This window comes from Dendrobates tinctorius, unplaced genomic scaffold (assembly GCF_039654945.1).
Source record: "Dendrobates tinctorius isolate UK_male_01 unplaced genomic scaffold, ASM3965494v1 ptg000202l, whole genome shotgun sequence".
Classification (NCBI taxonomy): Eukaryota; Metazoa; Chordata; class Amphibia; order Anura; family Dendrobatidae; genus Dendrobates; species Dendrobates tinctorius.
This window is the reverse complement of record NW_027361869.1, coordinates 1,782,247-1,798,387: the sequence shown is the minus strand read 5'-3', so window position 1 is coordinate 1,798,387 and position 16,141 is coordinate 1,782,247. Positions and strand designations below refer to the sequence as shown.

The window sequence follows — 16,141 nt, the reverse complement described above, 5'->3', positions numbered from 1 at the left end:
CATGGGTGCGCATACCTGCGCGCTTGTAAGCGCATGTATGCGATTTTCATGCCCTGCGTTTTTTTGGGGTGTGCGATTGGATTTTCCAGACGCATCATGTTGCATTTTTTGGCCCTGCAAAAAAGCGCATGCGCACATATGCGCACGTTTTGCGCTAAAAATGGCCATTATAGCCTATGGATGCGCATATGTGCGCACTGGCATGCTCATGTAAGCGTTTTTTTGCATATGCGTTTTTTTTTTTTAACCATGGAATTTAGGGGTTTGAGTTAGAGTTAGGGTTAGTTAAGGGGGTTTAGGGTTAGGGTTAGGGTTAGGGTTGGGTTTTGGGTCAGGGTTAGGGTTTAGTATGGTTTGGTTAAGGGTTAGGGTCAGGGTTAGGGTCAGGATTAGGGTTAAGTATGGTTTTGTTAAGGGTTAGGGTCAGGGTTAGGGTTGGGTTTTGGGTCAGGGTTAGGGTTTAGTATGGTTTGGTTAAGGGTTAGGGTCAGGGTTAGGGTCAGGATTAGGGTTAAGTATGGTTTTGTTAAGGGTTAGGGTCAGGGTTAGGGTTAGGGTCAGGGTTAGGGTCAGGGTTAGGGTTAGGGTCAGGGTTAGGGTTTAGTATGGTTTGGTTAAGGGTTAGGGTCAGGGTTAGGGTCAGGATTAGGGTTAAGTATGGTTTTGTTAAGGGTTAGGGTCAGGGTTAGGGTTAGGGTCAGGGTTAGGGTTAGGGTCAGGGTTAGGGTCAGGGTTAGGGTTAAGTATGGTTTTGTTAAGGATTAGGGTCAGGGTTAGGGTCAGGATTAGGGTTAAGTATGGTTTGGTTAAGGGTTAGGGTCAGGGTTAGGGTCAGGGTTAGGGTCAGGATTAGGGTTAGGGTTAGGGTCAGGGTTAAGTATGGTTTTGTTAAGGGTTAGGGTCAGGGTTAGGGTCAGGGTTAGGGTTAGGGTCAGGGTTAGGGTTAGGGTCAGGGTTAGGGTTAGTTAGGGTTTGGGTTAGGGTTAAGTATGATTTGGTTAAGGGTTAGGGTCAGGGTTAGGGTTAGGGTCAGGGTTAGGGTTAGTAAAGTCAGGGTTTGGGTAGTGTGAGGGGCCACCTAAAAATGTTGGAAAAAAACGCAAACGCGGTAAAAACGCGCTAAAAACGCATACAAACGCATAAAAACGCTGCATTTTTTTCATGCATGCTCATAAAAATGCTTGAAAAAAACGCAGCAGTTGTATGCTTATGTATGCGTTTTTTCAATGCGTTTTTTTGCGGGAAAAACGCGCTGCAAAAAAAAGCAAGTGTGAAACTAGCCTTACAAGGCCATAAAGTATTTATTTTACTGATTTATATAGCTCTATTAATTCCACAGCGCTTTACAGACATTGGGACTCACAATCTAGTTTCCCTATCAGTATGTCTTTGGAATGTAGGAGGAAACCGGAGAACCCGGAGGAAACCCACAGGAACACCTGGAGAACATACCAACTCATTGCAGATGTCCTTGGTGGGATTTGAATCCAGGACCCCAGTGCTGCAAGGTTGCAGTGCTAACCACTGAGCCACCGTGCTGCCGTAAGTAATAAAATAATTCATACTGTTAGTAGGATAATGCCCCCTGCCATACTGCAGAAATGACAAAGGGCTTAAAGGGGCGTTCCTTTACTATCCTGAGGAGCGGCAGATGCGGGTGCTGTAGCTTTGCTCCTGTTCACTTCATTAGGAGGTGAGCTGCAGTACCAGGAACGGCCCCCACCGGAGGTGAATACAGCGGAACACTGGGGGTGCCGGAGCGCCACCTATCTGATACTGATTAGTAGTATCGGAAGCCTGGAAAACCCCTTTAAGATGATGACTTGTCTCCAAATTCCCCAGATCTCAATGAGACGATCATCTGTGCGATGAGCTGGAAAATACACGTCTGATCCACGGAGGCCGCACCAACACAAAATATTTGGGAGGTGGTTTTAAAGTTATGGCCGATCATTGCATATATACATTTATATTGTAATGTGTCTCCTCTCTCCTCCAGGCTGATCTCAGAGGACACCACGTCTGTCCTCCAACATGACAGTCGAAGATTTTCTGTACGGTAAGGGACCTTTTTCCTAGCAGGAAGCCACATTTGCAATTTAATTCATTCACATTTCTCATACCGAAGAAGTAACAGTAAAATGCATCGTAGTCCCCGAACCCCCCGAGATCTGCTGCTGGAGGGAAAAACTTATTATTAATATAGCTCCCATCTTGTAAAGGCTAAAAGAGGAGTATAGCGCATGCTTCCACTTAATTACAGCGGGTGGTAGGAAATTCAGGGGGGGAAAAAAAAATTTTTTGTACTTATTTTTTTGCAAACAGCGCCACTCTTTATCCAGAGGCTGTATCTGGTACTGCAGGTTAGTCTAATTCACTTTAAATGGAAAAAAAAGCATATGGTGAATTGGAAAGGATTTCCTACTAAACATTTATAACCTGTCGTAGGTGATAATTAAATGATTGTGGAGAAGAGTATGACCGTCTGACCACAGGGACCCCCTAGGATTTATAAGAAAGGAGGTCCCTTTATCCCCTGTGTAAATAGAGATACCTTCATCAACAGTGATTGTAGCGATGGTTACAAATATGCTCTATATCTCCACTCACAAATATGATTTGATCACTCCTAATGTCTGGACTCCCAGTAATTATTTATCATCTATGCTGTGATAAAGTATTTAGTGGGAAAACATTTTTAACATCAGGGTACAACATATTTTTTACCCTATTTTTCCCACTCATATCTCCTGCATAGACAAAAAAAATTAAATTTTCACATTCTAGCTGCCAGCAGCAACCACTAGAGGGAGCTATCCATCTCTCTGCATACAGCTGATACATTGAACTCAATAATAACTCAGTATGCAGTGAGCGCCCTCTAGTGGTGACTATCGGTAATTCCAATTTTATGATGCATCTTTATCTTCTGCAGGGGATTTGGAGCTTTGTATTTGGAAATAAAGCAGGATGCCAACTACTATAAAGACCTAAAAATCAGAAGGAGGGAATAGATGGACATATGTTTGCATTGTGGTCAGCAGTCACATTTTTAATATAATAAAAAAGCTTCTTCCCATTCAGTCGTGTGCCCCTTCTGACCCTAATTTTAGTCTTAGGCCTGTTTCACACATCAGTTTTCCAGGTCAGTCCTAAATCCGCCAAAATAGTGGAAAACGGATCCGCAGGCGGACTGACAGGAACGGGTGTCACCGGATCGGCGGATGTACTGATTCGGCGAAGGTAAAATTTAAAGGAACCCGTGCAGAGAGAGTGGTGCGAAATAGCTGAGTACCTCCATGACCGAGAACGAGCGGGCGGCATCGCGTGTCAGTACAATGTGAGGAGAATGGTCGCGTGATCCGGATCGGCAGGCATCGTCGCGTGATCCTGATCGATCGGCAGGCATGGCGCGTCGATCGGCAGGTATGTGGGAGAGAGAGAGAGAATCCGTTCGGTGATGTCAGCGGACGCCAAAACTTTGGCGGATCCGCAGACATACGGATGCAACGGACGTCCATCAGTCAAAATCCGCCGATAATGCAAGTCAATGGGGAAAAAACGGATCCGCCAAAAAAATGGCGGATCCGTTTTTTTCACAAAACGGCGGATCTTGACTGATTGTGAAAAACTGATGTGTGAAACAGGCCTTAGACTGCAGCTATATAACCATATAAATGTGCGAGGTACCTAACGATCTGCTCGCAGACAGATTTCCCTTCTGACAACCTGTGCGGCATCATAATATTGCACCACCTCGCGGGAAATCCTATAACTCTATCCCCTATTATTGCTGTTACAGCCGCAATCACGACACAAGGTTTTCTTACTGCTAGGATACAGATTATCCAGCCTGTGGTATACTGTGATCCGCTGGGGGGAAATAAGAGTGCGAAGGAAGAATGAGGAAGCATGGGGTCACGTATCACATCGCCGTTACATAAAGACAACAGATTTATCATCTTACATCCTGTAAAAGGGTCCATCTCCTGTTTGCAAAAAATGTGTGTAACCAAGTAACCACTAGGGGGAGCAAGGTGCGGCCAGCTTCAGACTAGTACATGGGTGGTAAAAAGGGTACACTGCCCAGTTTCTCCTGACCTGATCTTACAGCAGCATAGGCAAACATGCTGCTCTTACTTTGGGACATCAGATCTACAGGAAATTAAGCCGAAATATGGAAGCTGCATTACATCCAGATTATGGTCATGAGAATAGTCTGTAACATGTATAGTCACCACTACCCTGCTCATAACGGATGGCGCTCTCTTTCTGCTATTACATCGGTTTGTCAGTCTACACTGTGGTATCCATTTATGAACCAGAAATCCCAAATTCATATTAAAGAGAAACTGTCAGGACAATTTTACTACTAAAGCTAGTGGTAAGGCGATACAAGTCCCGGTACATCAATAAGAAATATACTTGTCTGTCTTTAGTAATCTGATGTGCCAGCACTGAGAAATCAAGCCCTTACACGTCAAAGCTCGATTTCTCAGCATGTCTTGATTTCTCAGCACGTGTCACGGGGTTACCGCAGCAGTGTGGAGCCAGAAGACTGCGGCATCTGATTGCGCCTACTCCGGTGCTGAGAAGAAGCACTTCTTCATTTTAATGGTGCTTATTTCTTCTGGCAGAACAGGGGTTAATCAGCCATGTTGGAAATCCTTGTGCTCAGCTGAGCTCGGTTAGCGACTTCTTTCCCTTTTATAATCTGGGCTCTGTTACTAATCCTTGTCAGATATAGCATTTGCTGCATGGCTAACGGAGGGAGAGGTGTTCATATGAGAAGGAGATTTGGAGGAGTTATCTGCGATTGTTGCTTGGTTTGTGTGTGTGGTAATTCCTTATCCTTCTCTGTTTGGCTTATTCCCCTACCTCCACACCCCGGTGCATTCCTCTGTTACATGTGAGTGAATATTTTCTATGTCTGGAGTAATCTGTTAACACTTGTTTGTGTTGCCTTGTTTGTCGGGTTGGTGTACTACAGTGCAAAGTGGGACCCCTCTTCCCTGGGTGGGGGAAGAGAACAGACAGAGGGCTTACTCAGGAGATAAGGCAAGGGTGGAGGCCCCAGCATCTTCACCTTCAGAAGTATCAAGGGGAGTAGGGTGAGCTAGGGTGCCCCCTAGTGTTAGGGACAGAGAAGGAGCCCCTGGTCCCGGGTCATCCAACAGCTGTGTCGTAACATTGTGTCCCGATTTCTCGGCACATCCCGATTTCTCAGGTATCACTTTCCTTGTTGTACTGGGACCCATGCAGTCATACGACTAGTTTCATTAGTAACATTGTCCTAACAGGTTCACTTCTGTGCTGCAATGTGCAAAGAGCTGCAGACCGCAGGAGACCCGTGTTCACACACATGTAGAGCACCAGCCGAAACAGCTGGTTTACATAGAGGTCTAAAATATTCTCCAGCCATGGCAGTAAACAGGTGCCGGCAGATTAAACTGCTGCTGTTTATTAGCATGGACTAACTCTCCCAATTTCCTGAGCATCCAAGTCCAGGAGATACATAAGCGGCACATTAATTTGCCACATTTTTGCACAAGGCAGGATATTCTGTTCTTATTGCAGCCTACTAATCTGAATATGCACCAATGTGTTTGACAACAGCGAGCGCACACTCATACGGCTGCGACTGGCATTTTGGATTTGGCTACAACAGCCAGGATCAGAGAAATTTCTGATCACGGCTCTGTGAAGAGATCTCCCGGACAATGAAAATTATTCATAAAAAGAGCTGAAAACGGTGAAAAGGGACTAAAGACATTATACTCCCACGCATCTGTCACCCACAGGCCCAGTGCCTATATGGCCCCCGCTGGGCTGAGCTTTGCCAGCCATTGACGAGGACAGGACGGAGATGTCTGCTCAGCCTAAGAGGAGACTGGGTAAAGCACGTGAGGTGGATCGCTGACGGCTTTTATTTTCTCGTTAACTAGTCCAAGCCCTTTAAAGAATCATTTTTATCATCTGAAAAACCCCTTTAAACTCCTGCTTGCACATCGCCTCCATAGCGTCATCTCTGGGCTAGCATGGCAGCGATCAGCCATAGGGATAGGAAGCAATAAACCCAAGAAATACACTGATCAGTGTGTCGGCAATGGATACAGTGTAACCAACGCAGGTGGGTTCTGGTGAAGGCAAAAAAGACAAAGACCACTGAGACGCCTCAGCCATCTTCCAAAAATAATTCACAGCAGGATAAAACTACCGCTGGTCTTAAAATCCTAGGACCCGAGCACGGATATTATGTCATTGTACCGCACTGTAGTGTTGTTATTTGGGTAATGTATAATGTATGGAGGAACTGTATTATTTGGCAACCACATGGCTGTATTATTTAACTACTATATGGCAGTATTAATTAAGCACTATATGGCAGTATTATTTCAGCACTATATGGCAGTATTTAAATACTATATGGCAGTATTATTTCAGCACTATATGGCAGTATTATTTTAGAACTATATGGCAGTATTATTTCAGCACTATATGACATTATTTGAGCACTATATGGCAGTACTATTTGAGCACTCGATGCCTGTTTTATTAGGACACTCTATAGTGGTATTATTTGAGCACTCTGTGGCAGTTAAACATTGTAGGTCAGTATTTAACTACGTTATGGTGGTTTTATTTGAGTATTGTTTGACAGTATTATTTGGGTAGTGTATGACAATATTATTTAAGCACTTTATGACACTTATATGGACAATGTATAGTGGTACTTTTTAATCACTGTTTGTCAGTATTATTTAATCACTGTTTGGCTGCATTTTTTAAAATCACTGTTCGGCAGTATTATTTAATCACTGTATGGCAGCATTTTTTAAACATTGTATGACTATTTGGGCACTGTATAGCGGTATTATTTAGGCACTGCATACTGCTTTATTTGATCGCATTTTGGAAATTTTTTAAAGGACTATTGCTGTGATTGTGCTGCTTGATCCAGCCGTAATTACAAAGAACGCTGCACTACACCGTCCTATAGGAAACATACCGCTGTTTTTTCGCTTCCGTCTATAAGCTGCATGCACAACATTGTTTCTATGCGACAATTAGACTAGGTTTCTTTTTCATGCTGATGTATATTATATAGCAGGTTATTATAATCTCTGTATAGGCACGCTATGACTACCCACTGTCACTGCGCAGCATTTATGCTTTCCTGCAGTATTAATTCCCATACAATAGGCTGTAGTAACAAATAAATGACAAGGAAGGACTGCTTACCTTGGAGTTTGAAATTCTTTCCGGTCCGCTGACCCCAGACTCTGTAAGACAAGAAAGACCCTTTTAGATATGGTTTGCATGGAGGATGAGGAGGAAATTCCACATACATTCCTAACTTGAGAAAGGATTAACTTAATGGTTCCCAACATTATTAGAGTGAAACTATACCCACTACTCCCACCATGCTGACCCCAACATGCCGTATATGTGGCATTACATGGGGCCCTCTGATAACATGGTACTCCGCTATCTCTGGCAGTCCAATAAAGAATGAATAGAGCAGAAGTGGGCATCCTCGACCACCACCCTAATCAGGTGGGCTCCGACAAGCTCAGTTCTCGGGGGGTTGGAGATCAGTGGGGGTCCCAAAGCTTGGTCCCCAATTTTGTAGTGCTGAAAACGAATATGATCCTTAAATATGCCAATTGGCTCTAATTTTCAAGATCCAGAGTAGGCTGTAATTACCTATAACACATTTCATGCCTTTATTATTTCATCATCAACATTAGATTGTTAGCAGCTCGTCTCTTACGTCATCTCTTCAGCGTATTCAGTCTTCTATCATCTTATGATGACGTACTCCCAGGTACAATTGCGTCACCTGCTTTTATAAATGCTCTCTTTGTAAGGTATATAGAGTTTTAGCATTTCTTTGCATATTGACAGGTTTCTATATATTTTTTCAGATATATCTCGTTCTCGCAATAAGACAGCGGATAGTTTTTACTACATATGTGGAGAAGTCACTATTGCGTCACAGAGGCGAACCCTGACTACCATGATAAGGAAATCCTACAACTTTTATAAATGCTTTCTGTGTAAGGTATATATAGTTTTAAGATTTCTTTGCATATTGACATGTTTCTATATATTTTTTCAGATATGTCTCGTTCTTGCATTAACACAGCGGATAGATATTACTACACACAGGTGCTTCTGACAAAATTAGAATATCAACAAAAATTAATTTATTTCAGTTCTTCAATATAAAAAGTGAATCTCCTATATTATATAGAGTGATCACATGCACTGTGATCTATTTCACGTGTTTATTTCTGTTACTGTTGATGAATATGGCTTACAGCCAATGAAAACCCAAAAGTCATTATCTCAGTAAATTGGAATAATTGACAAAAACCACCTGCAAAGGCTTCCTAAGTGTTTAAAAAGGTCCCTTAGTTTGTTTCAGTAGCTCCACAATCATGGGGAAGACTGCTGACCTGACATATGTCCTAACTATTCTAATTTACTGAGATAATGACTTTTGGGTTTCCATTGGCTGTAAGCCATAATCATCAACATCAACAGAAATACACACGTGAAATAGATCACTCTGTGTGTAATGACTCTATAGAATAGAGCAGGGGTTCCCAACCGCCGGTCCGCGGCCCAGCACCGGGCCGCTGCAGTGCCCTTGCCGGTCCGCGGACACAAGGGGAGCCAGGGGCGGTCAGTGGCGTAGCGGGAGCTGGGGCGGCGCGCAGCAGCTCTTAGCGGCGGGCAGGGAGCGATCAAGCAGCTCCGCTGCCTGCAAGAGGGAATAGCAGGAGCGGAGCTGCAAGGACCCGTCCAGCTTCCTGCCCGCCGCCTGCGCTTCCTGTCTCTGACTGACACAGAGAGGAGCGCGCCGCTGCTGTGTCAGAGCGAGGAAGCGCGGGCGGCGGGCAGGTGAGAGGAGAGAGGTGGTGTCTGTGTGTATATGTATGTCTGTCTGTGTGTGTATAATGTGTGTACATGTATGTCTGTGTGTGTGTGTACATGTATGTGTGTGTGTGTTGGTCTGTGTTTGTGTAGCCTGGCCCTGGAGGAGATGGGGACATGAGGAGAAGGCCATGAGGGGAGTGATGGAGAGACGGCAATGATGGGGAGACAGCAGTGATGGGGTGAAGGCAATGATGGGGAGACAGCAGTGATGGGGTGAAGGCAATGATGGGGAGACAGCAGTGATGGGGTGAAGGCAATGATGGGGAGAAGGGAGTGATGGGGTGAAGGCAATGATGGGGAGAAGGGAGTGATGGGGTGAAGGCAATGATGGGGAGAGGGGAGTGATGGGGTGAAGGCAATGATGGGGAGAAGGCAATGATGGGGAGACAGCAGTGATGGGGTGAATGCAATGATGGGGAGACAGCAGTGATGGGGTGAAGGCAATGATGCGGAGATGGCAGTGATGGGGTGAAGGCAATGATGGAGAGACAGCAGTGATGGGGTGAAGGCAATGATGGGGAGATGGCAGTGATGGGGTGAAGGCAATGATGGAGAGACGGCAGTGATGGGGTGAAGGCAATGATGGAGAGACAGCAGTGATGGGGTGAAGGCAATGATGGGGAGACAGCAGTGATGGGGTAAAGGCAATGATGGGGAGACAGCAGTGATGGGGTGAAGGCAATGATGGGGAGATGGCAGTGATGGGGTGAAGGCAATGATGGAGAGACAGCAGTGATGGGGTGAAGGCAATGATGGGGAGACAGCAGTGATGGGGTGAAGGCAATGATGGGGAGACAGCAGTGATGGGGTGAAGGCAATGATGGAGAGATGGCAGTGATGGGGTGAAGGCAATGATGGAGAGATGGCAGTGATGGGGTGAAGGCAATGATGGGGAGAGGGGAATGATGGGGTGAAGGCAATGATGGGGAGACAGCAGTGATGGGGAGAAGGCAATGATGGGGAGAAGGGAGTGATGGGGTGAAGGCAATGATGGGGAGAAGGGGGTGATGGAGCACTTATTCAAAACCTATGGTGAGTTGAGTCACATTATAAATGTTATTTAATTATAAGTATGCACTGCTACACTACAACCGTGTCCATAGCCCCGCCCCTTATGACCAAAGCCCCGCCCCTGCCACACCTCCATCCCCGCCCTGCCGGGCCATGGAAGAATGGTCTTGCTTGAAACCGGTCCCCGGTGCAAAAAAGGTTGGGGACCACTGGAATAGAGGAGATTCACTTTTAGTATTGAAGAACTGAAATAAATTCACTTTTTGATGATATTCTAATTTTGTCAGAAGCACTTTTATGTGGAGAAGTCCCTTTTGTGTCACAAAGGTGAAACTTGACTACCATGATAAGGAAAGCCTACAACCGGTATATTGGCTGCAGAATAGGGGATCAGGACAGGAGTTGGGCTCCACACATATATGCTTCAATAGATGTGCATCACATCTTACCCCGTGGTTGCATGGGAAGAGGCAATATATGCCTTTCGCAGTCCTAATGATCTGGAGAGAGCCAACCCATCATACTACCATCTGTTATTTCTGTATGGTGCTCCCCATTAGGAAAGGAGTTTTGAGAAGAAGTGGACTTTACAGTATCCATCCACTCCATCTGCAATACACCCAGTCCCACAGACAGATCGGCCGGTTTCAAAAGCATTAGAAGCATTTTCAGTTGAGTCAAGTGAGGAAGAAGAGGGCGCTTGGTGTCATGAAGGATCTCCCTCTCACGACCCAGACTTTCAGTCAGTAACCTCAATTGAACCAGAACTTATAACATAAAGTGAACTCAGCGATCTTGTTAGAGATTTGGATCTACCCAAGAGTAAGGCTGAGCTCTTAGGTTCCAGGTTACAGCAGTGGAATCTCCTAGCCGGCAGGTTTTCAGATTTCTTTTTTTCTGCAAGCGTGATAAAGATCTTGTGCAATACTTCTTCATGGAGGGCGATCTTGTGGCGTGCAATAACATCAAGAGTTTAATGGAAGTTCCCTCTGCTGGTGCCGGATAGTAACACAGAACCCTATTCTTGCATCATCCTGTGTGTCTGGGATCACATGAAGAGACAGAAGGATCTACACACGCCTCATACACAGAAGATCTGGGGTCAGTTCTCCAAGATGTTTGGCGTTCCTTCAAGAACTGTGTACATCTACCTAGAAGAATTGGTGAAAACAAAGGGTGATCACAAAACATTAATGCGATTTAGATTTCTCTTTTGTTCATCAACTTTGCACCTTGTTAATTGATAAAAAAATAAAGCTATTAACACCTGTTTTTTAAGGCGTTTTTACTGTGCAGCATGCATACCTGTCGACAACGTTTGCACAGCACTGAATGTGCGTGACTAGACATGGGGTACTCATAACTGAGAGTCAGTTTCATGTTTCACAGTCATGATATATAGACTCGTAATGGAGAGACACGACTCCTGTCTGTAATGTCAAAGGTCAGTGTGAACACCGGTCTGTCTGACAAGGTGTGATTAGTCTCTCCGGGGAAGGTATCCCAGCCCTGCAGGCCCCTATTATACCTCTGCAGAGATGCAGGAAATTCTGCAGATTACTAGTCATTGTCAGACAAAGGAAAAACTAATTGGGCATTAGTTACCACTTCATTATCAACTACTTCTTCTCACCTCCAGCTACAGGCACAAAGCAATCAGTGTGTAAATTGCTGAGCTCCACCAGCCCTGCTTTCATACCAGGATTCATGTGGATAAGGAGTTGACCTTTGACTCTGCGGAGACGGAGGGGGGCTTCCTGCCTGACTTTTCATGACTTACTCCGTGATTGACTTATTAGAGGAGTCCAACACCTAAACATAAGCCACTGTAATACTAATCTATATATTTGTATACACAGCACTGTTCAAAAGTTTTGTGCAGGTGTGAAAAAAATGCCGCACAGTAAGAAGCTTTCAGAAATAGAAGTGTTTATAGTTTATCTTTAGCAATTGACAAAATGCAAAGTGACTGAACAAAAGAAAAAGCTAAATAGCATCAATATTTGGAGGACCCTCAGTTCTAGATATTTGTAAACAGTTTTTCAAGGAAGTCAGCAGGGGGGGTTGTTGAGAACTAACCACACTTCTGGAAGATACCTAATTCGCATTTTTTTTTTATCACTCCTGTCTAAACTTTACCTGAAACATTGGATTTTCACACAAGTCCTAAAAGTAGATAAAGGGAAGCAAATGAGATGAAAGCGTCAAAAATATTAGACTTTTGACGCTCACAGACATGTGACGTTGGATAATTTTCCTCATTTAAAGCGATACAAACTGTGTTAACCTTTAGGATTAGCAGATGAATTGAAGATGAAATTCGAGTCAATAAATAGGATAACGATCAGGAGTGAGTGGGCGACATGTTTTATTTCAAGAACAAGATCTATCAAAGTCTGAGGTTCACAACATGTATGTGATAGTGCATCATTGTATAAACTATGGAGATTTCTGAGGACCTCAGAAGATGAGTTGTTTATGGTCATCTGGCTTGAAAAGGTTACAAAACCATATCTAAAAGAGTTTGGACTCCACTAATCCACAGTTTGTGTACAAACAGAGGAAATTTAAGACCATTATTACTCTAAGTGGTCGACCAACAAAGATCACTCCAAGACCAAGGCCTTAATCAGACGCCAGTTATTAATCTTATAGGCAAAAAAGGACAGATTTTTATCAGTGTTTTGGTTCAGTGTCATCAGTATTGGTCATTGCATCAATTTCTACTATATTTTATCTTTTTTTCTTCCATAGGACAAGTTTGGATCAAAATTGGACATATCTCCATTCTTTCTGAACAAATACATAAACATGTGAACAGATTAATAGAATTAACAGCTATTATAGTTCATCTTTGAAGATCATGGCTAGAACTCGTATGGGAAAAAACGAAATCTGAATAATCCTCAATAGTTCACAAGGTCACAAAGGAACCCAAGATAACCTCTAAACAACTAAAGGCCCCCCTCTGATGTTAATGTTCATGAGTCCACCATCAGGAAAAACACCGACCAACAATGGTGTGCCTGTCAGGACTGAAAGGAGAAAGAAAGTAGGAGACTGGTGCAAGATCCAAACAGTGGTATTAGGGTGAGGACGAGGCAGCATGTAGTACCGTGGTTCAAAGGTTAGCACTGTTGCTTAGCAGAACTGGGGTCCTGGCTTCAAATCCCACCAACATGGCTCCGAAATGACCCCTTCATATTACGGAGCAGAGTGGCACTGCCAACAGCATCGGGTGGATTATCAAAACCCCTTTAAAGTGGCGGTAACATAACTCTGGCATAAGGGTCTGAAACTCAACATGTTCACATTGGTGGCTTGGTCTTAAGAAAGAATTATAGTCACGGTTTTATCATTATCTTTCCATGAGTCTTGTGTGGCCATGAAGCCTAAGGCTAAATGTATCAGGACTCCGTCTGGTACTGATGAGCCCTGCAGTCGTGTCAGGACCAACTTTCAGCCCCTGAATATAAACAACGCTTTTTCCATTTGCTGACAGCAAGCAGAGGTCTTGAAAACAAAGAATAAGGAATTTATGCAGAAAGTAAATTACAAAGTTTCAGAACTTTTCTTTACACAATACAACAGTCGCTCCCCGCAGTCTTGGGATGGATGAATTGGGGGGGGGGATTGTATGTACACTAATTCGGGATAAAACTCCTGAAAAGATTAAATAGGAAATGGAATGGAATGCAAACCTTTAATGAAGCGCCGGCGTGCATGCAGGGGGGCACTCCTTCTCTTCCTCTTTTTATCTTTCCTTCCTTCCGCCTTCGGTTTAGCACCCAAAATTTGGACAGCAGCCGGTGCGCCCCCGATGCCCCATGGCGCTGGGCCAGCACGTCACCCCTATCTCCTCCGCCAAGGAGGGCAGCGCAGAGGAATGTGGGATCCTGCAGCCAGCTCCTGTGCAGCGCCCAGGGAGAATTGGGGAGAGCCGGGTGCATGCTTCCCTCTCGCTGCCTGTTGTACTTTTACAATCAGGTTGCTTGGCAATGGGCTAAAAGCAAAATCAACAACACCGAGGGAAGCACAGGCCGCATGCTAATGGGTGCAAAGAAAAGTTTACTTTCTCCTCCTACCCCCTGCCCAGGACCATCACACGGCCGGCCATGTTCAATATGTATTACCAGGAGGAGCAGGCAGGGGAACATGCCCAGGTTTTATATCCCCCTTTGTTCACATGACAGTGTTAACCTGTTAGGATCTGCGTTCACACAGATATCAGTATCCACAGCCCGAGGCCTCACGGTCATCAGATGTGAGGGCGGACGGGGATCCGACACCAAACACCACACGATCCCTCCGGAAATCATCCCCAATGTCACAGTCTGTACACAGAGCATGATGGATAGAAGAGGAAATATGGATGGATCTGTCTATCATCAATCTATCATCTGTCTATCACAGCAGATAGTTTGTCTTTATTGTTTGTCATATACAGCTCCAAAACCCCTGTACATTTGCATTACAAGTGCCCGCCCGCAGCCACCACTAGAGGGAGCTTGTGAGCTCACTGCAGACACTTATTCATTAGTTCAATTAATAAACCAAATGCTGCAAGCTCCCCCTAGTGGTCGGCTGCAGAATGAAAGAATTGTATTAAAGTGGTTGTCCAGGATTTTTTCCTTTGTTTTTGTTACTGTGGGCCTAAAAACGAACAGACAGATAGTTGGTAACAGAGGCAAATACCTGCCTGGGCTACCCAGCATAGTCTCAGAGCAATCAGCGACCGCTCCTGCCAGCGACTCAGCTGTTCCACATCGACACAGCAGTTGACAGGACGTGATTGCTGATGTCATGTTGATTGACAGCCGTCAGCGGGGAGCCGGAGGTCAATCAGCATGACATGGGCAGTGACACCCCGTCAGCAGAGCAGAGTGGAAAAGAAGCCGCTGCTCTGTCACCGTGATGTCAGCAGACCTCTCTGCCGGCAGATCGGCACCGGGCACAACAGGCAGATAGGAAGCTTCTTGCCTGTTAGTCCTGGATAACCTCTCTAATTATGTGTGGAAACAGAAATAGAAACAGAGCAGCTCAAACCGCTATAAAGACACATTAGGAAAATCAGTTCTGGGCTTTGGCAGTTCATTTGGGCGTCACTGGCACTTGTAGTATCGGTCCATATAAGTGTGCGGGACAGACATCGGGTACAGCTCCCACCTTATTGCTATTGGTTATAGTGATGTACATTTCCCATCCCAATATACAAGTTATATACCAAAAAAACAAATGAAAAAAAACAAACTATTTTTCAGCCCATGTTCCTGAATGCTAAGAAGCAGCAGTGTGGGCAGCGGTGATGGTGCCACCCGCACTGCATCACTTACGTAGTATGACAGGAGTAGCCTGGAAAGATCTATTGTTAGCGAGGTCAGATATCTGGAGCCGGGCAGCCACTGACTACACGCCTCAGCTATGCTCCTCATCATATGACGCCAAGTGCTAGGGGCTACTACTTCCACTGCAGTTAGGCAGCGAGGGCGGAAATGTAAAAGTTTCCATTAAGTAAAGATAATTTAAAAAAATAAAAACAACTTTAGTAGAATTTATGTCTCATTATGTCTCAACTTTTTTTATTATTGCTGTCAGTGAATGGAAGCATTCTTGGTTACATTTGAGCAGGTGCCCCCTCGTGCATACTGAGGTTTTGGCTTTAATTCTATACCGCTTAGCAAAAGGTGAGCTCAAAGACAAGATGTCAGCAGAAAATGATTGTCAGTCTTCCCTGTGTGTGTGCATGCAGAGAGAGAGAGCTGTCAATCACTACTAGGACCGCCCACTGGACTACTAAGCATACAAGCATCAGAGATTTCAGTGATTGTCAGTCTTCCCTGTAAGACTGTGGATAGAGAGCTATCAATCACTACTAGGACCGCCCACTGGACTCGTACGCATACAAACATCAGGGATTTCAGTGATTGTATTTCCTGAAAGACTGTAGATGTAGAGAGAGCTGTCAGTTACTACTAGGACCGCCCACTGGACTTCTGAGCGTACAAACATCAGGGATTTCAGTGATTGTATTTCCTGAAAGACTGTGCATGTAGAGAGCTGTCAATCACTACTAGGACCGCCTACTGGACTTATAAGCACACGAATATCAGGGATATCAGTGATTGTCAGTCTTCCCTGTAAGACTGTGCATGTAAAGGGAACTGTCAATCACCTATAGGACCGC

At 44.7% G+C, this 16,141-nt stretch overlaps 1 protein-coding gene across 6 annotated transcripts in view; it reads right to left on the bottom strand.

Moving 5' to 3' along the window:
• The window catches only part of LOC141057065 (ankyrin repeat and fibronectin type-III domain-containing protein 1-like), a 314,853-nt gene that overhangs the window by 145,111 nt on the left and 153,601 nt on the right, over positions 1-16,141 (bottom strand). For 4 of the 6 annotated variants that reach the window (XM_073553577.1, XM_073553576.1, XM_073553579.1 and 1 more), the window contains one exon: positions 7,243-7,283. In XM_073553577.1, coding sequence (XP_073409678.1) covers positions 7,243-7,283 — 41 coding nt within the window. Of the gene's footprint in view, positions 1-7,242; positions 7,284-13,658; positions 13,923-16,141 lie in introns of those variants that run through there. The other 2 variants (XM_073553580.1, XM_073553581.1) reach the window with 1 other exon arrangement.